We start from the raw sequence: 24,274 nt of genomic DNA, 5'->3' as shown, positions 1-24,274 counted from the left end.
TGAAAAAAAACCTCTAGAAAAAATAGACACGTTTTTTTTATTTCCAAAGATCTTATTCAAAGTACCACTCATTCATTCACTAGTACAAAAAGAAAATGAATTGAGAGATAAAGCACCTGTAGTTCATAGTTTCGAGCAGCTGGGGGCGGTGTTTGATTTGGGGAATACAAAAATTTCTGCAGAAACTAAAGATGACTAAGCACAGCAATGTGACAACTAAGGATCCCTTCTAAGAATTCAAATACCCCGTAAAAGACTTCCCATTCTTATTTACATAAATTGCATGAAACAGAGGACAAAAACATCCATTTTTTCCTCCTTTCAAAACATAAAATCACTGAGTCAACCTGTGATCATTCTTCCGCCTGATCCCAGACTAAATCCCCCTGCACACAAACCTTCAACCATTAATCTGCCTCTAGATTAACTCAACCTGATGATCTCAAACTTTTTCAGCTTGCGCTCTTTCAGGGGTCTCAGCCGGACCCCTTCCTCCGTCTCGGCCACCAGCTCTTGCGCCTCATTCTCTGTCCCCCCCTGTGCCCCGTTGGTCCCCCCTGTCTGTATATCCTTGGGACACTCCCCGTTGTAGGTCTTGACGTAGTCGACCACGCGCCAGCCCCGGAACTCCTGTGGCTCGGCGCAGGTGAGGCCCGTGTGGGAAACGCCGGGGTGCAGCTTGAGCCAGTAGATCAAGTAGTGGATGTTGTAGTCGCAGATCCACGGATTGTTGCCCAGAGACAGCTTGCGCAGGAAGTAGAGGTCCTCCAGAACGCCGTACTGGAAGTAGTGGAGGCTGTTGTTGGACAAATCCAGCTCGCGGAGGTACAGCAACCCTGCGAATGCACCTGGGAGGAGAACACATGACTTGGTAAAAAATGTTTTGGCCCATGCAGACTTGCTTAAGTTCTTCCGCTAAAAACCCTGGCTAAACGTAGCTCCTCCCCCAAGACGCACATTTTTCAAGTGAGCATAATATTCCGAGTTGCTCGGGTGTTGCCTTTTAGATTGATTGCTTGAATTAGACATTCGATAGTGCTTACACACAATAGAGGACTTCATCAGGCGGGAAAAGTCAATCCCCAAACCTGAACCTAATAGAGCATGCATTTTACCACCTGAAGAGGTGACTGCAACCTATGGAAACCCTCCAGAAACTGAAAGAGGCATCTGTAAAGGCCTGGAAAAGTATCTCAAATGAAGAATGCAGCAGTCTGGTGAAGTCCAAATCTTGTCGGCTTGATGCCGTTTTTGCGAGTAAGGGTGATGGCAGTAAATATCAAATGTTATTCACTTGAATTAATTTAATAATGTCTGCTTCGAAACGTGTTTGGGTCCCGTCGCCTGGGAACGGCGGTGTTCCCTGCACTTTCCTCTCAAATAGTGCTTTGGCGCCATCTTGTGGTTTCTTTGGATGTTTTCGAACAATCGCAAAGAATATCAATAAGTGAAAAATTTCAAGAGTCCTCGTGGCACTGCAACATCGGTATGATCCGCTTGCCCGCATGTGGCGTGACGCCCCCCCCCCCTTTCTGTCGTCCCTCACAGGAAATGAACGTGAGTCAATGGAGTGTCTTCGTACGCTGACGGGAAGGAAGCGAGCGAGTGGAATGAGACATTTCCAAGCGTTTCCTGCTGCGCTTTGCTGCCTTCGCTTTGATCTCCACGACGAAGGGGAGAGAAACAGGAAGTCGGGGGGGGGGGGGGTAACCATATGTTTAAAAATAATTGAATATATTAAGAAATAACAGAAGAAGATGAGGGAGACGTCCTGTTTTATCTCTGGCTTGCTTGACTGCGACCTTCCGAAACCATCTCGGACATTTCCCCTGCATACTGAAAATAGAGTGTTAAACTCTCACTGGATTATTTAAAGGAAATATCGAGTTTCACCGGCGTATCACGTCTTAAAAGAGATATCTGATGAGAAATTGTCCCTACCCAGGCCGTAACGACCCCGGCAGTGAGTCCAAATACTTCAGAGAGAAAGCCCGTGGTGAGATTATTTACACGGACGCACTAACGAATACAACTGGCGGGATTTGTTAAGGGTTTCATTTCCGCGCGGCAGACATCGTTAGCTTTGAGCCTCACGGCGGTCCATTAGCGCGATGAGAGACACATGCCGGAGGGTCAAGATCATTCGCCGTGCTTGATTTTTTTTAAATGGTATTAATATTAAGAGCATGCAATTAACTCATTCATTACCAGTTGAGTTAAAAAAAAAAATCTTTGACGTCTTTAGCCGTCAATGGCAGTAAATGTCGGAAGTACACAAACGTGTTTTTTCTGGCACCTGTGTCTATTTGGTTCAGGCTGGTGCTGCTGAGGTTGAGCATCTTGAGGTCTTTGGACTGCAGGAACTGCTTGGGCCTGAGATGTTTGATGTTGTTGCCGGACAGATCCATCTTCACGATGTCGGAAGGCAGGTTGGACGGGACGTTGCTCAAACCTGCCAGAAAGTGGAGGAGTGATCAATTCTTTTGGAGTAAGTCGGCATGAGAGAATGCAAGTAGCGTGCGAGCATCATTTTGTGTGTTGTTTTTTTTTTAGTAAATACCGAGTGAGCCCCGCTCATAAATAGCGAACAACCACATGTAACTGGCATACATTAATTTAAACCATAATTATACTACAAACTGTGATCCCACGACACTTCATAAAGCATTTTAATCTTAAACATTGCCCTTAAAAGTAAATGGCTTAAGGGGGTTATGATTTTTAAAATAAAATGCCCCGGATGTCAAAAACTCCCCGTCATCTCCACTAACAACCCAGGCTAAACTTAGCCCCTCCTTGGTGCACAAAGATGGTCGTCTTTCATTTGAGACGCGTGATTCAACGTCCAGTGATGCCTTGACTTAAGAGTTTAATTCATTCCTTGAATACTTACTCAAAACACTTCAAATCTTTGAACTCATTCACTACCAGCCTCGGTAAAATGAAGGTACTTTTTGGCGTCGATAGCCGTCAATGGCAGTGAGTGAGTTTTAAATCATCTGAAATGTCATTAAAACCCCAAAAAATGTAACAAAAATAGTTAAATATTTTTTTAATTTTATTATTATTATTATTTTTTTTTTGGTGCCTTGGCCACCAGGGGGCATTATAATTAATCGATCTTTGCAGAGGATAAAGAATATATGTAGTTAAGTCGCGTTATATCCGTCGCGTCCGGGGTTAATATTATCGTAATGTCAATGCAAGTTTGTTGCCATGAACCCTTGAGCGTGTTTCGCATCGACCTGAATTTCTTGCATCTGTTTTGTCCATCACGTCCGCCGCTCATAAATTCGCAAGTTCCCACAGGTCACCTCGGAGTCAATGGGAGCCCCCGAAGATCCGATTTGTCAGAGTCTAGCTATTTTCAAGATGTTGCGGGGGTTGTGTGCATTTTCCCTTTTTTTTTTTTTTTTCCCCTTTCTACGACAAACACAAGTGTCTCAATGCGTTTCCAAGGTCCACACTCACACACATCTCCCCTCTGATTGGCCGGACTTACAGTAATCATGCGAACATTCTCCCACCCTTGTAATATTTTGCCTGTTGCGATTTTTGTTGTCGAGACTCAAGAAGTTTTCTGCAGCTTCTTCACACTTTCTAAACAGAACCAGACGTGTGACGCACGTTCAGCTGTCACGGTTTGAATGAAATGATGAAAACATATTTCAAAAGCTGTTTTGATTTTTTTTTTTTTTTTTTGTGGGCTCAACAGTGTTTGCGGCATCCAATTAAACATGGCTGATTGTCTTTGTAGTAAACTAGTCGCAGGTGATCGGACGTAGTCATACTTGCGTCGTATGCCTGCAGTTACATCTTTTGTCTGCGTGCAGTTTCCTGCATGGACGCTGTAATTTAGTCCGAGAACGCTTGCAGACGGGTTTTTACAGTGCAGATGTTAAGCACACTCAACCGACACAGATGTTGTAAGCTGTTATCGTGGAGACGCGGTGCCGTGAAGCTAAGTCTGGATACAGAAATGCACCTCCAAGGTTTGTTGTTATTACAGGAGCAGACTTTTAAGGTAACATTTCATGACTCTAGGACTGACTCTGTCATTGGGACCAAACACACAAATTCTCGCTGTCCAAGAGAGAAGCTGTGGTGGAGGAAAGATATCATTTCCTACTCTGGATACTTCGATGAAAGTAGATTGACGAAAGATATCTTTCATAAAAGGAAAGCAAAATTGATGGTTTGTGGAAATATGGCTTGGGGTATTTCAATTGTCCTACTTTTTTTGGTGCCCTTGCGCTTCACTTTGGAGTCTGTCGTGACCTTTTTAGAGCGCCTCGTCGTCTGCTGTGAGTGCGTGCATGTGATGCAGAAAAAGCAAGAAGTGAGGAGGTGGGAAAAAAAATGCGAGATGACAGTTTTGAACTGTCGTGGCTGCTTTAGAGCGCCCTGTTGTCCCGTCGCCAACATGTCGATGTTAGACAAAGTAGCATCCATTTTTCCAGGCTGTAACAGTAATAGCCTGTGAGGAAGCCTAAATACAGCTTTGATTTATTTGGACTGGTGGACGTTAATCGACATGGTCTACTTCAGAGGGTGAAAGGAGCGTGACTTGAGAGTCTGTAAGTTGTAAATGCGCATAGTTTATATTGTTTGGACTGTGCAATTTATTTATTTTATTTTTTTTTGCGCCTCGAATTCAGGCCCACATTTTGGCAAATTACAGGTTTTTCATCCAAGACGTTTTGCTTTATGGTTGCACAAGTATCCGCACGCAGCCATCTTTTTAGTGCAGGGTGTAAACGTCAGCGGCGCATTTCTACGGGGAACCCGAAGCCCCTTGCTGTCAAACGCGCGTTTCATAACTCTGGCGCACAGTCCAGTTCCAAACGGACCTCCTGCAGGAAATGTCTCATTACCTGGCAGAAGCTGCATCCTCAGCAGAATCATGTTCGAATACATTTTCGTTTCCCTCCAAGACGCTTTGGAAGAGTTTTTTTTTTTTTTAATCGGTCGTTGTTTTGAGTAATGGCATTAATTAAAAAGTTCTCATCAGTAAGCAACATCTAAAGCAGCCTTGAGTGAATCGCAGCGCTGAGAATGACGTGGAGCCTGAAATTTGCTGTGGCTCACCTCAGAAAAGCAGCCCTCAAACCACGGGGGCGGCGCCATTTGCACACCAGGGAGGAAAATGAGGACGCGGAGAAATCTAAAAAGGCTTCAGTTAAATTCTCTGGTCTCTGGTGTCAGAAAGAAAACTGTTTCCAAATTTATTCCGCCCCCATACACGCTTGGTTCAGATCTCTCGTTCTCACATTTGGGCCAGTGCTTCTTGTCAAGTGATTGCCAACTTGAATTTTGTGACATCGTCTTTTGTTGCGAGAGATAAACAGTCTTGCCGTTTAATAGCCGCCACAGCCAAAAGTTATTACCCTTGATAAATGACTTGCATTCATTGCTCCGGGTCGTAAGACAAACCCGTCACCTTGTTAACGTCATCCAATTTCATAAGATCGTAACCGACGAAACCGATACGTATGTTTATTCTACTCAACATCAGGATTGCGTAACATTTTAAGAAGCAAAACTCAGGTTGCATCATAAACTAGATGAAGAACTGCCGGGAATCGATGTCAGGAGTCAGATAGAGACCCCATTCAAGTTCCTACTGTAGAAATACTCGGAAAATATGCTAAACATCCGTCCTCGACCATTTGCCCGACACAGATGGTGCTTTGTGGGATTTGGGTTCAGTGAAAAATGATTCGAAAGATGTTTTGGGGTCTGAATCATTCTCAAAGACAGACGGAGTCTATATGAGTTCTGTGTTGTGGTAGTGGGAGCCAACAAAACGGGGCATTGTTTGGAAGAGGACATTGGCGAGATAAGTCAGCGTGAGCGATAATCGTCATGTAGCGACGACACCGAAACAGTTCTCAAATGATAACTGAAGAAACAAACGCGACCAGATGTCAACTGAACCCCCTTCTTCCTCATTGTCTTTGTTTCGCGCCAATCTTTTTGTCGCTAATTCCAGCCTGTCTCTATCCGGACTTTCTTTTAGCCAAGCGAGGTTTAAAAACAAAGACAGACTTTTAAAGGCTGTTTACAACTTCCTCTCAGAGGATTCATATGTTGTTTGTTGTTGTTGAACAAATAAAATTCAAAGCTGTAATTAAAACGATATTAGCATTGGGTCTGTCTCTTTAAAAGGGATGTCAACCCCCCAAAAACTTGACTTCATCAGTTTTTAAGTTGCTCCTCACCGGGACAACAAGCTGGCCTTTTCCCTATCCTCTGATTGGCTCCTTGGTCTTTCTTGACTGACTGTTTATCCCAAATTTCTGATTTGCCGTTCATTTTCAACGGGCAATTCGCAAAACAGTCCGAGTCACCACCGATTCGTGCGGAGCCATAGTTTCTAATATATCGCTGTGATAGTGAAAGCATGAGAGTTGGGTTATGTCGGGGAAGTCCTCTAGTCTAGACAATCATGCTCACCTTTGTAGCTGCAGTCTAGCAGAGGTTTGGGGAACATGTAGGTGTGGCACAAGGATTTGGCCACTGGCTTTTTGATCGGTGGCTTAAGTTGAGTCTCATCCACCTGGTTGTCACCTGCACACAACGAGTCCACGTTCAGCTTCTTCAGCTTCTGGCCCCTCAGCGAAAGGGGCTCCGCGCATTTGGCGTAATTGCCCAGGTTGCGGTTACTAGGCACCTGCAGCGTCCTAAGCAGGCTGTCCAACGGGCAGTGACAGCTCCAGGGATTGTCGTAGAGACGGAGGTAGGTAAGGCGGGGCATGGGGAGTAGGACCTCCTCGGAGGCCGTTTTCAGACTGTTGTGTTGAAGCAGCAGCGTCCTGAGCTTGGAAAGGCCGTTAAATGCTCGGTCTTCCACCATGGAAATGACGTTCTGTTGGAGGTCCAGGCTCTTTAGTTGGCTGAACTGGGAGAACATGTTGTCCCTCAGAACCTAAACAATGAGATATGGGATTTGTTGTCATTCCAGGAATTGAAACATGTCCCATGATCCCAAGGATCCATTGATGCAGAGGTACAGTAAATGTGTTGTAATTAGCAAAACCGCAAAGAGGCAAGGACGGGGGTCACGGTTCTGACAATCAGTTTTTCCCCAGCAGCCCTTTTTAGCCAAAATCAAATTGACAACATTCTTTAAAATCCTACATGTATGTATAAACAAGGGCAAGGTTTTTCATTGAATGAGTGCATTTCTGTTAAGCACACATGCACAAACAGAGAAATTTCCGTTTGATCTCAGCCCCCCCCTCGTGATGGTGCACAGATGTTCATGCCGTCAACAAACTGGCTGCAATTTGGGTCATGGTGAGAGGTCAGATCCACCGACTGGATGGAAATGAAACCAGACGACTTAATTGGAGACATAAAAGATGACGGGACAAGCTGTGGCTTGCATCAGGACTGCAGCAGGTGCTACGTGTCTTATATCCTGAGAGCTGCTTGTACTTGCCTGGATTTTATTCCTGGCCAGCAGCAGGTGGTGGATATCTTTGGGCCAGTCTTGCATCACGGTGGTCAACTGCCTGTCCTGGCAGTCCAGGTACTTTTCTCCCGCTTCCATGTACTCCTTGCATTCCTGAGTTTGGCGCCTCACGACACTGGCCCTTCCCCTACCCCGCGTTTGGGCCCACTCGGCCGTCCCTCTCTCCGTGGCGCCGGACCGCGGGCCTCTGCGGGGTTCGGCGAACCGGAAGAGCAGCAAGAGGGACAGCGCGGCGAGGAGACGCATGTTGGAGAAGGAGGGTAGTCAGATCAAGCTCGGAAGACGGCGTGATGAGGTTGTCACAGCTGGAAATAAAGAGGACAAGTGGATTTAGATATTGTGTTTCAGTAAAAACAAGGAACACTGAAGCTTATTTTTTGAAAGTTCATGCGCTCCCTCCAAAGGGTTTTGTCCAGATCTCTTAAGTTCTAGTCTGTATCCATTCAAGCCCACCTTTCTGGACCTTGGTCTATGCACTGGGAACTGAATAGGTCATTGTTTCTGCAAAAGGAAGCATGGAAAAGGTCTTCAGGTTAAGAGCTCGAAGAGCATGAGTGCACCCTGACTGATTCAATGGATGGATTCGCAGTTTATGTTAATTTCAGTAACTCCTTTGCGATCAGAAGCCGAGACCTTTTCCAAGCATCACACAGACACACAATGAGTCAGTTCCAACTATACCAAAACCACAACCCACCCCTTAACAGTCTTGCTGTGTCTTGCACACTGGAACAACCCCGTCAGTGCAGATGATCCTTTTGTGTGAATAATCGAGCGGGAACAGACAGAAACAGCTGCGAATGTATATGCGGATGCGGATGGGCCCTCGGAGGCAGTCTATCACCTCACCCTAGTTGCCATGACTTCTCGTGAGGTTCCACCAAGCCTTCGTACTGAGTGCCTCGTTGTTGTCACTCAGCATATCGTCTTTCCCTTCCATGAAACATGATCACTCTTTTAAGTGTAACCCCGTTTATAGCCGGTCAGTCTTTTCCTAGCCATCGGAACTGGCCCGGGTCACTTTTGCCATCACAGCTGTGAAGCAGCAACTCATCTGCGATACAATACATTCCCCACTAAAGCCAATGTGGTTCACCTCGTGCCCGCAGCGCCCTGAATTAGCCATCACAGGCTAGCATTATTGTCCCAACTAAAACTTCTGCGAGTCAATATTTTGCACAGGGCTGCGGTCACTTCCATCTCCAAGGATGTGGCTTAAAATATCATCCAGACTTGCTGCTGAAAAACTTAGCGAAATGGGATCTTGTCTAACGCTTCTGTGCCCTCAAAACGACATACTTAAAGTGACTTTTTGCGCAAAATCCGACTTAAATGGTAAGAACAGGCTCCATGGGCTGTGCGCACCAGTTATGTAACATGTTTACTAATCTATTTTAATCCTTTGTGCCATCATTTATTGTACTTTGGTACCAAAGTGGATTCCCTCCAAGAGACTTAATCTTTCTTCTCTTTTAGTATGTCTGCTAATTCCATATTTGGCTGTCAATACCGCATGTCAGCATGATTAGTTGACATCCTGCAGGGTGTTTGTGTTAACTGCTTATATTAGGTGCAAATTGTAAAGACATTTTGTGTTTTTTGTGCGAACGTTCCTGCGTCTACGCTCAGTTGTAGAAAGCATGCCAGCTCGAGGAACACTGCCAGCATGTAGTCCTTAACGACGGGATGGTTATGGGTGTTATACTTGGGCCGGCATGATTACGAACCTGAAAATTGGAGATTTCAGTTGGTCATAAATTGTACTCATGGTTTTCGAAACCAATACAATTTACAGATGTGCCTTGAAAACAAAGTTACAGAGCAGATGTGTGGCCATTTATAGACGTGTATTCCGTTGCTTTGCACGGTTTGCCCACTTTGCCGACTTGAATTCATATACAATCGGATTATTCGTGGAAGAGGGGAGACAAATTCCGCCTCATGCCGTGTCTACGAAATGTCTACGGACTTTTGATGGGTCATTTGACGTCAGCAGACCGAGGAACAGACATCATCACATGCCACCTACAGGAGGAAAACTGTGTGGCGAAAGGCACTCTGAGCATCAAGGAAACACAGATGGAAAGCGCTTACATCTTTGAAAATCATTTTCAAGTCTCGAACAACCAAGGTAGAACATGATTATGTTCGGACGATTCACAGGACATGGACCAACTGAACAGTTTCTCCTCCAAAGCTTTTTGAATGGATCAGCACTTTCTAAAAACGTCTCCACTTGTTCCAATAACTCCAAACACGGCATGGAGCTCCACGGGGACCTATCCTGACACAAGGGCCACTTTGTTTCACAAAAGAAAGAAAGTAGAACCAGAAGGAGAGCGCTTGCAAAAACAACTGCGAGAGAACAAGGGCCCCCTGCGTTTCTCAGAGCAAGTGTGGTTTTTTTTGAATGTCGAACCAGAAAACAGAGCGTAGTGTACAGGCATACAGTAGACTATGCAGACTCGGCAAGTAAGAGCCAGGATCCCTGAGTGCCTAATTGAAGACAGATTTGTTTATTTCTACAAAGAGGGACAGAAAACCAGTTTTTCCCTTTCACAAAATCGAGGTGATGTGTTGGACCGCAACGTGAGATTGGCGTTCTTAAACATCCCTCTTTGTTCCAACTTGTTCCATGTTTTTCCTTTGTGTTGGGACTGCCAATGCATAGTACTTGAGATCTGCTGGTTGCAGCGTCACCCTCCCCTCAACAACCTCCCTCCCCTTCCCATGTCTTGGCTGCTGCGCTAATGCACTAAAACCCCTCCGACATCTGGATTTTGTCTTCAGTGGGAAATCGGTACAGTCGGCATTTCATTCAAATCATTCATCATGACTCAGTGGGTCATCATGGGCACTTTGGCTCGGTGCTAGAGAGTGACGAAAATAGGGCACCTGGACATACATTGGTACGTTTAATACCCTGGACTGTGTGCCTTTTACCAGACGGATTGGTAGAACTAACATGAGAAGTAAACACTGAACAGATAATAAAGAGAGTCTGTCTCCATCGGGGTCCGCTTAAATGGAGCAGTAAGAAGCTGAAATGGCAAGACTTGAAGTATATGAGCCTAACTAATCAACACACACTTGCAAGTTAAGCCTTTTTCCTCCCCTTCCCTTCTCTTGGCCGGGGCAGAATTCCAGGGTGAAAGCACATGTGGCTGGAATTTTACTCACACGGGGGGCATGTCACCCCTCCCTCCTCTTTCTGTCCATTTGCATTAAGTTGCATACACAAAAAGTACAAAAAGGATTTTGCATCGCTGAGTCTAGATTCTTCTAAATAAGCAGTCATTAAGTTGACATAATTACCGAGACTACTTTAAAATTGGCTACATTAACCCCCTCCCCTCTCATGCACATGACGTCCTTATCTGGATCGGTCCCTCGTCACAAGGGACAGTCTAGTAAATCATGGATGTTCCATGGGGCCACCATGAAAAGTTTTCTTCTTCCCCACCGAAGGGGATCTTGGCCTTGACGGAGCGGGAACGGGATGTCTGCAAGACGCGCTTACATCAGCGGAACTGTACATTGGCAAATTCTTTCAAAGTCAACCATTTTAGTCCAGAGACGTCTCTTAATTGGATCCATCCATCTAAGCACATTGACAGGATGTGTTTATATGCTTCCAAGTTCTCGTGCAACTTTTCAAATGTGTATATAACGCCGCCAAAGGTGCACAAACAAGGGGAGTGGATGAATTCTTTTGTCTTGTCGTGTTATAGTAACAGTATAGCAGTAATAGTATCGTAACAATGTCAGGAAAAAGCATGAATGAGTCTCGTTTTTTTTTTTTCCTCAATCCTAGAGGGATTGTAATCACAAACATGTGGCAGGATGTATATCAGACTGGACCGGAATGCAACAGTGTCACGTCAGTCCTACCTGACCAGGGAGCGAATCTGGCTCGGGTCGGCCAATTAGGACCTGCAGATCACCGGTGTGTCCCGCGTCCCCGGCTCCTAATCCTGACATGAGCGCGGCGTCCTAGCCAAGAACGTCTGCCTCTAAACTTAAAGCAGGGAGTGAAGAACAACTGGCTGCTCCTCCACTCCTCTCTCTCTCTCTCTCACACACACACTCTCTCTCTCTCTCTCTCGGGAGGGGAGATGCAAGCTAATTGGGGGACTGTGTGTGTGGTTTTCATTTTATAACTCACACAGAAGAGGGTCTGCCCTGAACATCCAGTCCACCGCCTCCTGGATCTCGTTCTAACTGGCCTGATGCATGGCGAGTCAGTCTGATGGTAGACGGCAAAGCCTTAGAAATGTAAATATTACCAGGTTTGCTGCAAAATAGACTTGTCCCCAATCTGGAGAGGAAGAACTTGCCTTGGATGATAAGAACCCTTAGATGCAGTTTCATTCAAGTCTTGTCAGCAATTTTCCCTCTATCAACCAGGTATCAAAGCAAATAAAGCAGCTTACAGTGTTATGTTTATCATAGAGACCGACTCCCCCTCAACTAGTTGCTTACGTGTAAGGCCCAGCTGAAACAAAGCAGCCTCCACGTGGGTTAATCCCCGGGCTATTTGATAATAATGGACCTGCGCCCCCCTTGTCGTTTCTCCAGTGGATCAACAGTGGGTGAAACAGCACCATATTAGGACCACCATTGGGCTCCGTCTGAAATGGATTGTTTACTGCCAAACTCTTCCATTGGCTTGAGGGCACTTATAACAACTCCGGTTGAAGTAAATAGAGGAAAACCTTGACACGGTGAACCATTAAGCGCCGTGTGTAACTTTAGCGGCAGGCGTGGGGCAAACAGTAGCTTGCGACTTTTTTACTGTGAAGTCTGGGCCTGGTTATGACCGTACATGCTTGAAGTCATTGGTCCCCAACCAGTGGCCCGCGGGCTGCTTTGGATCAGAACGCACAGATGATAGATGAAAAAACAACTTATTGTTGACGCATGTCGAGATGCTAATTGTCTTGGCCGCGTTACGCTAATATTAAACCCAGAAGCTTATGAAATGAGCACGTTCGAAGGCAGTACCGCCTGGAGTTCGCAAATCCAACTAAACGTCGCAATGATTCATTGCAATCGTGCTATTTGTAGCAAGTTTGGCAGCCATGTAAACACAAAAACACTGCAGGCCTCTAATTAGCCTGAAGCTTCCTTCCCTTCTTACCCCCTCCGCATGTTGTCATTCATGTTAGCAATACTTTCCTTTATCTTCGGAACAAAAAAGCGACCTAATTAAATTCAGACACGTTATGCCATTTTCACAGGAAGGCTCTCTTTCCCTTTATCTCCTGTCTGTCTGTCTTTTGTTGTCTCTCGGTTCTTTTGTTTCTCTACTGTACCTGGCCACCGTCCATCACACAATGGAAACACGCGGCCATGCAGATGCAACTATTTAAGCCAACTAAATGATCCCATAGCACCATCTGCAACACGTATTGTATGACTTCCCTTTTTTTTTTTGGTTTTATGACCATAGGCTGTAGGCCCCCCCCTTCCCTCACCCACGTGAGGAGCAAAGAAAGTCATTCATCGCTCGCATAAAAAAAAGAAACGTCATCGTGAATCACCGTTTTTCGCTGTTGTTTTCCCAGGCTTTCAAATCCTCCTACGTCGTCGAATGGCAGTTTATTACAGTGGGTCAGCTTATGTGTCATGTTGTCGATGATTAAAAGTCGTCGTGCAACTGCACAGGAATGCGTTTGTGGACAGACAACGGAGAGATGAGAAACCAACAGTGGAATTAAATTAAGCCCCTAATAGATGTGGGGTACGCAGTTCAGTTTGACTTAGAAACAATAGCACATTACGGAGTCAATTACATCACTTTGGGGGTCTTGCCATTGGGAGGATTGTTTGTGTTAGCGTACCGCTAACGGTAATTTCTCGGCCTTGCTAGCAGGCCGAGAAGTCTGAGGTATTTAAATTGACAACCTCCTGGTCCGCAACCTGCCTCGTGAACCGAAGCAAATTTTGGATGAGTAGTTTTTCCAATTGGGGAGTGGGCGGTGTGGGGGTCACCAGGACTGGATGTTTCCCCCTCCCAAAGAAACTGTCGTGTCAGGAAATAGTGTTTTGCGTGGTTGAAAGTTGAGAAGGCTTCAACTTTTTTTTAAACTTGCCCCCTGGCAGAAATACTTTGGTTTCATTCTCACACTGACAGGATTAAGTCATTAAAAAAATGTCGGCCCTTTCTTCCTGCGGGGGCTTCTGTCAGACTGTGACAGATATTAACAACCAATTTAGCAAAACCAGGTGTACATCACCACAACATCAGATCATATTCCCGCATGCCCTAGCTTGATGATGACATTCAGTCTTGGTGGTATCTAGTTCACAGAATCCTGTTCCTGCGTGGGGGAACAGAAATGTCAGCCTATGTTGTTGGGTAGCAGCATATAGACGACACGAAAATACTCCCAGCTGGAACGAGTAATTATTTGCATATGTCTGCCTTTTTATCAAAGTTATAAAGGAATCCCGCATTTCTGCAGTTACTCCAGACACATTTTTGGTTTCGCTGTTCATTGGATCACTTTTGATGTACTTGCATTAGTTGTTGACAATTGTTATTCGTGTCTTCAAACAATGGAGGCAAACGGATTGCCACCGGAGGCACTGTTGAGGCACTGCCAACTAGTTTGCGGTGTAAATAACCAAAGAACTCGAGCGCTTTGTTTGGCAACGCTTGTGGGCGGCGTTATTAGTCTCAGTTGAATCCCTTGAAAAAAAAAAACAATTGATCGATTTAATGAATTATTTTCCCCGAATATGATCGAGGAAATTCAATCAAATATCCATCCCTTCTAAACAAGAGTCCAAAAGGTGTGAGTGGATTTGTTGTCTGTTGAAATGCCATTTAGCTAGTCTGGATTGATCTGGAGTCTTCAGACTAACCCTTCCCGAACAGAAGCATGGTGATCTTGCGATCATCAGCCAGTCCCTGTTCCGGCGATAGAAGCCGATGAAGTCGAAGTCGGTTGCGGGACCTCACGGTTAAGTTGAGAGGAAATTGATTGGGTAAGCCCCGAGAATCACTGTCACGGACTGTCGTGAGCTGCTTCAGAATGGTGTTGTGGTCTGACGAGACCAGAAAGAAGCAGATCATTCACTATGTCCTTGCGCGGCGGGATCACATGCAGGTCTATAATTGGGCGAGGTGGAGCCCATCGTCGATATCTGCGGCATCTTGTCATCTTACCATGAACAAGTATCCCAGATACTTGAAAGAATTAATGTTGTCCATCGCCATAGGATTGGAAAATCATTCGGGTAGCGGGACGAAGGTCGACACGCAATCTTGGACTGGATGCTCGTATGTTTGTTGTGGTCCCATTGGGGGATTTGGCACAATCCAAGGATGATGATCATGACCTCTGACTGTTTGGCTTCTCCATTTAGACTACTTACCCTCAAACATCTCTGCTCTGCTCTGTCCAGAATACCCGCTTCTCCACATCCTGTTTCTGTAGTTCCTCCAACTTTTCCTCAGTAGGTCCAGTTTAAAAAGACAACGGCGCCATAAACCCGAGCAACTATTAGCGTCTGCGGTGTGTCACAGGGTTCCGCCCCGGTGCCAACTATATGCCGCCCGCTGTGTTTATCCGCCGCCGTGCTGTAGAGCGCTCGGATCAAGATCCTTTGAGGACCTGCAGCCTACAAATCATCGTGCTATTTTCATTGACTTCACCGAGCCAAAGTTGGGCGAGCTTGACAAGCGGATTGATCGATGTGATGGTGTTGTATCGGGTCTTTCCACTCTACTCAGTCATCACCCAATCATTTATCCCCGCATAAAGCCCCCCCCTCCTCCATCGTGTTCGGTAACCGTCTCACTGTATAGATGTGTATTTCTCTGCAGACGTGATTTAAAGACACATCATTACCCAACTATGGGAGGGGTCAAAGGTCATCCAAGATAAGACCCCCTGAGCTGCATATCGTCACTCGCCAAGACCTCATCCCTTGCTCCTTTGTAATTAAAAACATGTGTCCGAACTTGTCGGCGTCCTCATTAGTTGTCTGTTTTTTTTGAACCGGCAAGCTCCTGCTGCTTCGACCCGTGTGGTCACGTTGCGGTTGTGTCCGTGTTTTACAGTACTGTGGCAGTTGTACCAGTAAATGCGGATCTGGTGAGCAGTTCCACAAAGGGATTATTTTTAGCTCCACCCTTTTGGTACCGTTTAATACGAATCAGTCATTTTGGTGTTCCTCGCAACTTTTGAGAGCGGTCCACAAATAGAAGTCGATATTTTTTGGACCTTAATTTGCCATTTAAGACACGCATATCTTCCATCCCTCTCATTCTGCGCGCTCTGTCATTATGCTGTGGATACGAAAGCCTCTCCAAGTACCCGACTGAAAATCTTCCATATACTCCTCAGAAACATTTCCAGCGTTTTTCTTACCACAGACAAGTTGAGAGAGAGAGAGGAAAAAAAATAAATAAATGAAAAATGTGAATATCATACAAGGAAATGGAAAAACTGTTCTTCAAGATGCCACCGCCATCACGGAAAATTACATGTCTGTCTCTTTGCGGTCTGAACACTGAGCGAAATAGAAAATAAAAGGAACGAAACCTAGTTTTGGGGACGCTGCATTTCGAAAAAGAAAGATCCTGACATTTTATTTCCTTTTTTTATGTCTTTTGTTGGTTGTATAAATCGTAGATTTTTGCACACTTGTCCCTCAGAAGTAGGATGAAAACTTAAAAAAAAAAGAACTGGGATTGATTTTGTTGTTGTTGACTGGCCTCACAAACATATAATGACTTGAAGTCACCCTCACTTAAGCAATAAGAACATTCTTAAACCAGATGCTTATTGTGCTTTGTCGACAAAGACAACTAATTGTGCAAATTTGTTTTTAACCATCTTAAAGCCATAAAGGATGAAGTTTAGAATAGAGATCGAAGTGGCTGGGATGAAAGGGGAGCGCTGGAGCACTGCAAAACAAACATGCATGTACACACCGGGCAGATCTATGGAACTGAACGGCCGCCCTCTCGGTCTGGTGAACAGATGAAGTTAATTGTTCCCATCCAGCCTCACAATTTTTTTTTCCGCCACAATATGAACGTTCTCATTCATATATTGTTTATTCTCTTAATACAGTCTGACTTGCCGTATGTCTGCCAATTCTTTTTTTTTATTTGTTATTCTATAAGCTAATTAGCGTGTTGCGCAATACGTGCGCATTGTTTCTGGGGGGGCGCATTTTTCGTGTTTATATTTTTTTTTTTTGCGTGTCATTAGCATGAAAATAAATAAATAATGGACATTAAGGCCTTTTGGTTGAAAATCCCCGACTATTTATGCAACATAAATGAGCTGATTACGACTAATATTTTTGGCTTCTCGAAGTCCTGGCGATTACTTCCAAAATGTCGCATTAAAATGACGTAATAATTCAAGCGCTCCTCTACACTGGCGCGGCGCTGAAAACAAGAACGAGGTGGTACGCTCCCTTGACAGTTGTTTGGTGTCCTCAGATGGATACCTGCTGAAAGGTCGCGTCTGGTTTCAATTAACTCGCCACACAGTCTGACACCGGCCCGCTTATTTGGACCTTCAGCCGCAGCATAAATGCATGTTTTTAAATCTGCTAAATGCATCGCTTTGTGTCAAGTATTTACTTAACTGCTTCTTCAGCGAAGGGCTTCAGGAAAAGGAGGTTTACAAGTTCAGGATCCGTCGAACAAAAAGAGTGAGTCAGCGTGTTCCAGTAAGCTGTTGCTGAAGGGGGCATTTACGGTGAGGGTCATTAACTGATGCTGAGTATGGAGACTTTCTTGCACCAAGTCTGTTTTGTTTCCAGGTGTTGCCACTTTCGGAACTTGCAGAAAGAAAGAGAAAACAGTCTGACGTGTTTTAATTTAGTTGTGTTTTTTGCAGTTTTAAATCTGGTCGAGCGTAATGAAACAATGACAGTTGTTGGCCAACACCTATGACCAATGTCCGACTTTTTTTCCCCCCCAGTAATTTCTCTCGTTACTGAACAACAAAATAGGTCAGGGAAGCATTGAGCGTCGGTCGTCACGGTGACACTAAAAACAAAGTCAATTTGGTTTTATTTGTGGCGCCAATTCACAATGCGAGTCATTTTGAGGCACTTAACGCATTTAGCAGGTCAAGAATCAAACACGATCTTCATATATTATTTATATTGTCACTAAATTGAAAGTGTTGCAAAAAGATTGAGAACAATTTGATGCTTGAGACAATAATGAGTGAAAATGGTTACATTTTGAGTAAGACTTTTGTTTAAAGTTCATAGCTGTAATGCTTTGGTGCAGATTAATTTTCATTATTTTTATTCCATGTTATTATAATAAAGTTTTTGTAAAACGGAATATTACACATGGATAGTTTCCTTATTAAATCAAAATTGCAAAAATGTTTTTGGAACGGATTTGTGACACTCGCATTCATTTTAATGGGAAATGATGCTTTGAGGTGTGATTTTTTTTTTTTTTAAATTAATTTATTTTTTTAGTTGAGGTTGTGGTCGCTAAAAAAAATTAATCCCTTATCTTGAGGTCCCATTTTTTTGGGGGGGGGGGGCATCTCAGAATTATCTGCTATCTCACTTTGTTGTGTAAAAAAAAAAAAATCATGAGATTTTAATGGTACATCCATTGGGAATATTTAATATAAAAGCTGCATCAAAATTTCGCAACCCTCAATAGGTAATGACATGTATTTTCTGCATTCAAACTTCAGCCTCGACTCTTCTTTGCAAATGAAGTCAGCCGTGTCAAGGACGGAGCGATTAATTTTAAAAGTGTGCAAATGATTCTGTCAAAGCCTCCATAAAAGTCGTTTTCAGGGTTTTTAAGGCACTTTAAACATCTGTTTATGAAGTGTCTCCAGACACTTTGCCTCAAGGACAAAATCTTTGACGAGAGAGTGTAACGACATATGGAGTATGGGGGCGAAAGAAAAAAAAAACGACAACAACTGCGTGCATGTTTGTTTTAATGTCGATGCTTGAATTAATATCTCATCACCAAAATATGCATAAAAATGTGAATCCTAGTGATGACTCCCGCTTTGTATGGGCTCATAAAATCCCCTTGTGTCGAGGTGCCCCCGAAAACCGTCTCCACCCGTCTCGGCACATACACTGGATCATCAGTATTTATGCCACCGTCACACTGTTTGGAGTTTTTCACATTATTAGAAGGTTGTGGGCGTTGAGCAAACCCGCTGACTCTGCAGAAATCACCTCCAATTCAAACACAGCGGACCTATACTGTGTCATTTGTGCAGCTGTGTTAAGAAGCAGCCATGCAAAATCCCTATAGGGGGGGAAAAGAGGGAAAATAAAAGCTGCCAACATTACTACTGGACATACTCTGTAATCCCACTCTTCAGTCATGCTTAGCAGCTCCTCTTACATCATTTTCATCTGTTGTACATTATGGAACTTTAGTGATAAATTGAAGATCTGGTGACTTTTATGCACAAACAAGTTTTGTAGCATGTGAAGGGTGATAAATTGGCAGAGTTTGTAATGTACCGTGAGGACGCGGAGGTATAAATTTGGGGTTGCTCACATGATGGGGAAGCTTTGATCATTTCCACGTGTGTTGATAATCATAAAATGAGTTTATGTTAGTCAACATAGGGATGATTAATTAAAAAAAAAAACTCATGAGGAACCCCAGAGCGCTCCTTGTCTGGATTTTTCATTAATTTGGAATATCTTGATTAATTTGGAATATACTGCCCATATTTAATGGAGGAAATATAGAAAAATACAGACAAGGAAAATGTACCTTTTTTAAGATAAATGGACGAAAGTCACTTTTAAAGGGGCCGTGAGTTTGATAAATTACTATATTCTGTCCCCTACTGGACATTTCAGGCAGCAAAGGTATTCATTCATTCATTTAAGTATTTATTCATTGCGTGTTCGCTATATATTTAAGCGAGTGAGTACTTTCGAGTATAATCTTTTAAAATTAAGTTCTTTTCATGGCGTCGTAAAGGACGCGAAGCGTCGTTGCTATGTCAACCAAAGTTGCCCCCCCCCCCACACACACACACACACACTCACGCACACACAGCTGAATCGAGTTTAAACCCATCATTCCGCGAACAGAAGTTTGTCAATCGTTTTTAGTACTTGTTTTGTTTTATGTAGTTACGTACAGGTTGTTAGAAGTTGTTGACAAGGTAGGGCAAGTCCTCGACGAGCTCAATTGCGCATGCGCAAGTGTATCCCGGCTAGGATTACTGCGCATGCGCAACAGTCTCCCTGTTATGACGTCATTCCGCGTGCGCAGTGGAGGAGTGCCGCTACGCTGCTCGTTTGTTATTGTTTTTTTGAGGAGTTTTTTACGACTTTTTCCCCTAAAGCTGCCGTTTTCTTTTAGGATAGGGACTCACGTTTGATCGCGATTCGTCACATTTATCTCTTAATGTTCTGATCCGAAACACTATTTTATGGTACGTAGGATTGTCATCGGGAGCTAGGCTAACGCATAGTTAGCATTGTCAAAAACAAACTCCATTAGCTGGTGGCAGTATGCTTTGCTTAGTCAAATACGCATAATGGAGATGGAAATTGCCGTTTTTCGTACTTTGCAGGTTCAGATATGTCAGCGTACCCTTGTCTGGTTTACTGATGGAAAGAAGCTGTTGATTTCAGGTAAGCTAGCATCGATGCAGCCATGACTGATGTCTCAATAAAGTGACAATGTTGTAGGATGAATGACATGAACCTGAGTCCAGTGGGCATGGACCAGCTGAGTGTGCCTTCAGTGAGTGCGAGCCACTTGGGTCTGGCCACCTCACCGCCACATAACACCATCCCCACCCCAGGTAGGATAACACTAACGCCGCTTTGTGCTGTCTGAATGACTTTTCAATTACTGTGTCTACTTTCTTGCAGGCATGCCAGTTGCCATCCCCAGCTTGGGTCCTTCTTTAGGCTCCCTTCCCTCGGCGCTGTCCCTGATGCTGCCCATGGGCCCTCTGGGGGATCGAGGAGTCATGTGTGGCCTCCCGGATAGGAATTACTCCCTGCCACCCCCTCCATACCCCCACTTGGAGAGCAGCTACTTCCGACATATATTACCGGGTAGGTCATTCTTTAAAGGTCATCAATAAGGAAGTGAGGAAAGCAAATGAATAGACACTTTTTGGTCATTTTCGTTGCTTTAGGTATTTTGTCCTATTTGGCTGACCGTCCACCACCTCAGTACATCCATCCCAGCAGCCTCAACATGGACGGGACCCTCTCCGTGGCCAGCAACAACCCCTCGGGTCTCGACCCTTACAGCGGAGCGGGCGGCCCACTGGAGCAAGGCCTGGTGCCCATGGACTCGAGACAAGTCAGTGGCCAAGGAGACCTCCACCAGACTGGCAGCCATGATTTGGACTCGACAGGGTTAGCCATGGAGTCTCGTGACAGCAGCCCCATGTCCCCGGACAGAATGGGAGAGGAGCTGGCATCCATGGATGGAGTCGGGGTAGTCCCGGTGTCTGATGGTGGGAGCCAGCCCCTGACTGGGGTGGATTCATCTGGCGGGGTGATGCCCTTGCATGGACCCCCTGTGTTGGAACTCCCTGTAGTGATGGAGCCGGATCACATGGTGGGCCGCATGGGCAATTCGGGAGGTGGAGCAGCAGGAGGACTCGGGGACCAGCTCCACCCAAACGGGGAGCTGAATTCCGGCGTTGTTAGCGTGGTGCTCACTAGCTCCATGGCCGGACAGGGCCAGCTGGGTCCCGTGTCCCTCCACGGGCACTCTGGGATGGGGCTGGACTCAGTGAATGTGTCCCCCATCACCACGGAGGTATCGCTGGGACCGGAAAACAACCTGGTGCTCGTCAATTCCAGTCTGCAACTGGAGGATTCAAGCCCAAATAAGGAGAGCATGGTTACTGCTTACACTATTTGTGAGTATTGTTGGAAATGATTGAAAAAGAGATAAAGTAATCCGAATAATGACAACATGCTGCCGTCTTTAATCATCGTCACTCAGGGTGCACTCTGTGCGAGCGCTCGTATACGTCAGACTGCCCTGAGCACGGCCCGGTCACGTTCATCCCAGATGCGCCCATCCAAAGCCGGGCTCGCCTCTCCATCCCGCGTCCGCTTTGCCTACGCATCTCCGTGGCTGACGAGCCGCTCGGTAAGAGAACCGAAGCAGGTTGACAGCGCTGGCATTGTGACGATCTTCTTTTTGTTGTTTACGTCAGGTGTTTTTGCACGCGACATCATCCCGGCGAGGACCTGCTTCGGGCCGATGGTTGGCCAGCATTGTAGCAACGTCGACCTCTCTGATTGGCCGGAAAAGGACACGCCGCAGATTTGGAAGGTTAGTTGGCGTTCATTATTATGGCTTTGGTCAAATCGACCCGGCGCATAAAACGGTGTGTAAGGAATAACACTCCATGATGACAGATGTACCACAACAATGTGCTGGAGTTCTACATCGTGACGGCAGATGAGAACGAATGCAACTGGATGATGTTTGTACACAAGGCAAGGTATGACAAAATTGAATCTGGAAAAATAAAAAGCTTCTCGTGATTATTTTCTTAATTCGAATCCTCGTTGCCTGTAGGAGTCGCGAAGAGCAGAACCTGGTCGCTTACTCTGCCAATGGGAAGCTCTTCTTCTGCACCACCATGGAGATCCACCCCGATGAGGAGCTGCGCTTCTACTACAGCCGCGACTACTGTCGACTCATGGGTCCGTTTCTTCACGTACTTCATTTTTTTGCACTGTACTGCTGACAATATCGTCGCCATCTCGCCATCTTGTGTCCAGGTGTTCCTCCTTTACCCGAGGCTCAGCTGTGCCAGTGCGGCAAAGACTGCTCCTCGTTTTCGGACCTCAAGCCTCACATGAGCAACCCCGAGCACAACCAGCCCGCTCACAGCCACAGCCCACCGCAGCAGGACCACCCGCTTCAGCAAGAGCAGCAGCAGCAGCAGCAAGTGCCTCCACGACCGGACGAGAAGCTCACCAACGGGACGTCGAGCTCCTCGTCCTCTCCGTGGCCTCAAGCGGCAGCGCAGACCAACGGGGACAACCTGAACGCCAATCAGAACTCGAACACCAGGACCTCCAGAACCGGCTCCAAAGGTCCGAAGCACCCGCGGGAAAAGAAATTCAAGTGCAGCATGTGCTCGCGGGCGTTCATCACCTCCACCAAGCTCAACGTGCACTTCATGGGGCATGTTGGGATGAAGCCGCACAAGTGCGAGTACTGCAGCAAGGCCTTTAGTGATCCCAGCAACCTCAGGATGCATCTCAAAATACACACAGGTGTGTATGACTACATCGTCACGTTTTGTGTGTTTATAGCAGTTCTTCTGAGGTCCTGCGCTAAATAATAATGAGATTTATTTTGATTTACTACACCTTTTTGGAAGCACTTTATTTGAAGTTTGTTTATAAGACTGTCATAATCATGTTATAACATCTGTCATAAACATGAATGAATCCTTATGAAACATGTCATAAAGTCATTCGGTAAATTATGTGACTTTTGATGCAAAGTTGACATTGATCAATGAAACAAAAGTAGTTTCCAGAATGACACGTATTTCATTCACTGCCATTGACGGGTATAGAAGTCAAAAAGTACATTTCCCTCCCCTAACTTCAAATAAAATGTTACCCACGTTTTAGTCACTGCCCGTTCTTTCCTTCCGCCTTAAACAGGTCAGAAGAACTATCGGTGCACTGTTTGCGAGAAGTCGTTCACGCAAAAGTCCCACGTGGCGTCTCACATGCTCATCCACACGGGCGCCGAGAAACTCAAGTGCGACCTGTGCGAGCGGATGTTCATCCGAAAGCACGACCTCAATCAGCACATGTTCTCGCACACGCAGTACGTCCGCCGTTTCCCCACCTCATAACTCCGTAATCTCTTTTTTTATTTTTTTTTTAACTCATCACTTTTTTATTTTCCCCACAGCGAGCGTCGGATTCAGTGCCCCAAATGCAACAAGCACTTCCTGAAGCCCAACCACCTGAAGAAGCACATGAACTCGCACGAGGGCCGGCGGGACTTTGTCTGCGAGAAGTGCCACAAAGCCTTCCTCACCAAGTACCACCTCACGCGACACCTCAAGATATGCAAGGGACCCAAGGCGGAACGCTCGTCCCGCAAGGAGCGACACGTGGACGAGGAGGAGGACGACGACGAAGAGGAAGAGGAAGCTGAGGATAGCGGGGGGAGAGGCGGAGAGAGACGTTTGGACTCTGGCAGGAGCGAAGACATCGGAGGATATAACTCTGAAAAGTCACCGTCACCCCCTCATTGACTCCAGTCTACCTTTAGCCAAATTAATTTATTCACTGCCATACATGACACTAATGTTTACCTCTCATTTTTCTAAAAATTTCTAAACCAAATTTTATTTTTTACATATTGAATATCAAAAACATATCGCCGCTGCTAAAAAACTCTGAATTTTTGTTTAGGTGCATAAAAGCTCTATCATTCTTTATCTGCCTTTGACTCATTTCAGTGTAAGTCATATTTATAATTTTTCCGTAATTATTATGTGCAACTATAAATAGTCTGTATTTATTTAAAGGTGATTCAACTAAAAATACGTTTATCGCAGCATTTAAAGTGGGACACAAAAATAATAACTTGAACATAATTCAATAAAATGTCATTAATGTGGACAAAAAGAAATAATGTAACGTCAACGTTATATTTGGATTTGATTTAATAGAAGAATTAAAACAATGTTTCTAAGTGTATATGTTTAGAAATGAGACAGATGCTTAAGCAATCGAGAATGTATTGTTTATTTACTTTGTGTTAAAGATATGCTTTCAAACGTG

The 24,274-nt window shown here is 45.1% G+C and overlaps 2 protein-coding genes across 8 annotated transcripts; one reads left to right on the top strand and one right to left on the bottom strand.

The window, feature by feature from the left end:
* Positions 1-51: 51 nt before the first annotated feature.
* On the bottom strand, positions 52-11,492 carry lrrc17 (leucine rich repeat containing 17). Its single transcript, XM_088282756.1, has 5 exons — positions 11,369-11,492; positions 7,445-7,782; positions 6,457-6,928; positions 2,297-2,452; positions 52-848 (listed from the first exon to the last, which is right to left on the bottom strand). The coding sequence occupies exons 2-5, from the start codon at positions 7,721-7,723 to the stop codon at positions 424-426; spliced, it is 1,332 nt and encodes a 443-aa protein (XP_088138882.1). The 5' UTR covers positions 7,724-7,782; positions 11,369-11,492; the 3' UTR covers positions 52-423.
* On the top strand, positions 2,321-24,274 carry prdm4 (PR domain containing 4). 7 transcript variants are annotated; one of them, XM_088282727.1, is made up of 12 exons: positions 2,321-2,488; positions 20,047-20,107; positions 20,165-20,280; positions 20,351-20,539; positions 20,623-21,360; positions 21,447-21,596; positions 21,664-21,782; positions 21,869-21,954; positions 22,032-22,159; positions 22,238-22,738; positions 23,138-23,306; positions 23,394-24,274. In XM_088282727.1, the coding sequence occupies exons 3-12, from the start codon at positions 20,166-20,168 to the stop codon at positions 23,740-23,742; spliced, it is 2,544 nt and encodes an 847-aa protein (XP_088138853.1). In that variant the 5' UTR covers positions 2,321-2,488; positions 20,047-20,107; position 20,165; the 3' UTR covers positions 23,743-24,274. The 7 variants fall into 7 exon arrangements, with proteins under 7 accessions (XP_088138853.1, XP_088138869.1, XP_088138816.1 ...); XM_088282743.1 differs by having other exon boundaries at positions 20,151-20,280; XM_088282699.1 differs by lacking the exon at positions 2,321-2,488 and adding an exon at positions 19,641-19,905 and having other exon boundaries at positions 20,191-20,280.

Source organism: Idiotropiscis lumnitzeri, chromosome 2 (assembly GCF_059441095.1).
Source record: "Idiotropiscis lumnitzeri isolate Australia: NSW breed Sydney's pygmy pipehorse chromosome 2, RoL_Ilum_1.0, whole genome shotgun sequence".
NCBI classification, from domain to species: domain Eukaryota; kingdom Metazoa; phylum Chordata; class Actinopteri; order Syngnathiformes; family Syngnathidae; genus Idiotropiscis; species Idiotropiscis lumnitzeri.
The sequence above is the reverse complement of the archived record's forward strand: the minus strand, read 5'-3'. Positions and strand labels throughout refer to the sequence as shown.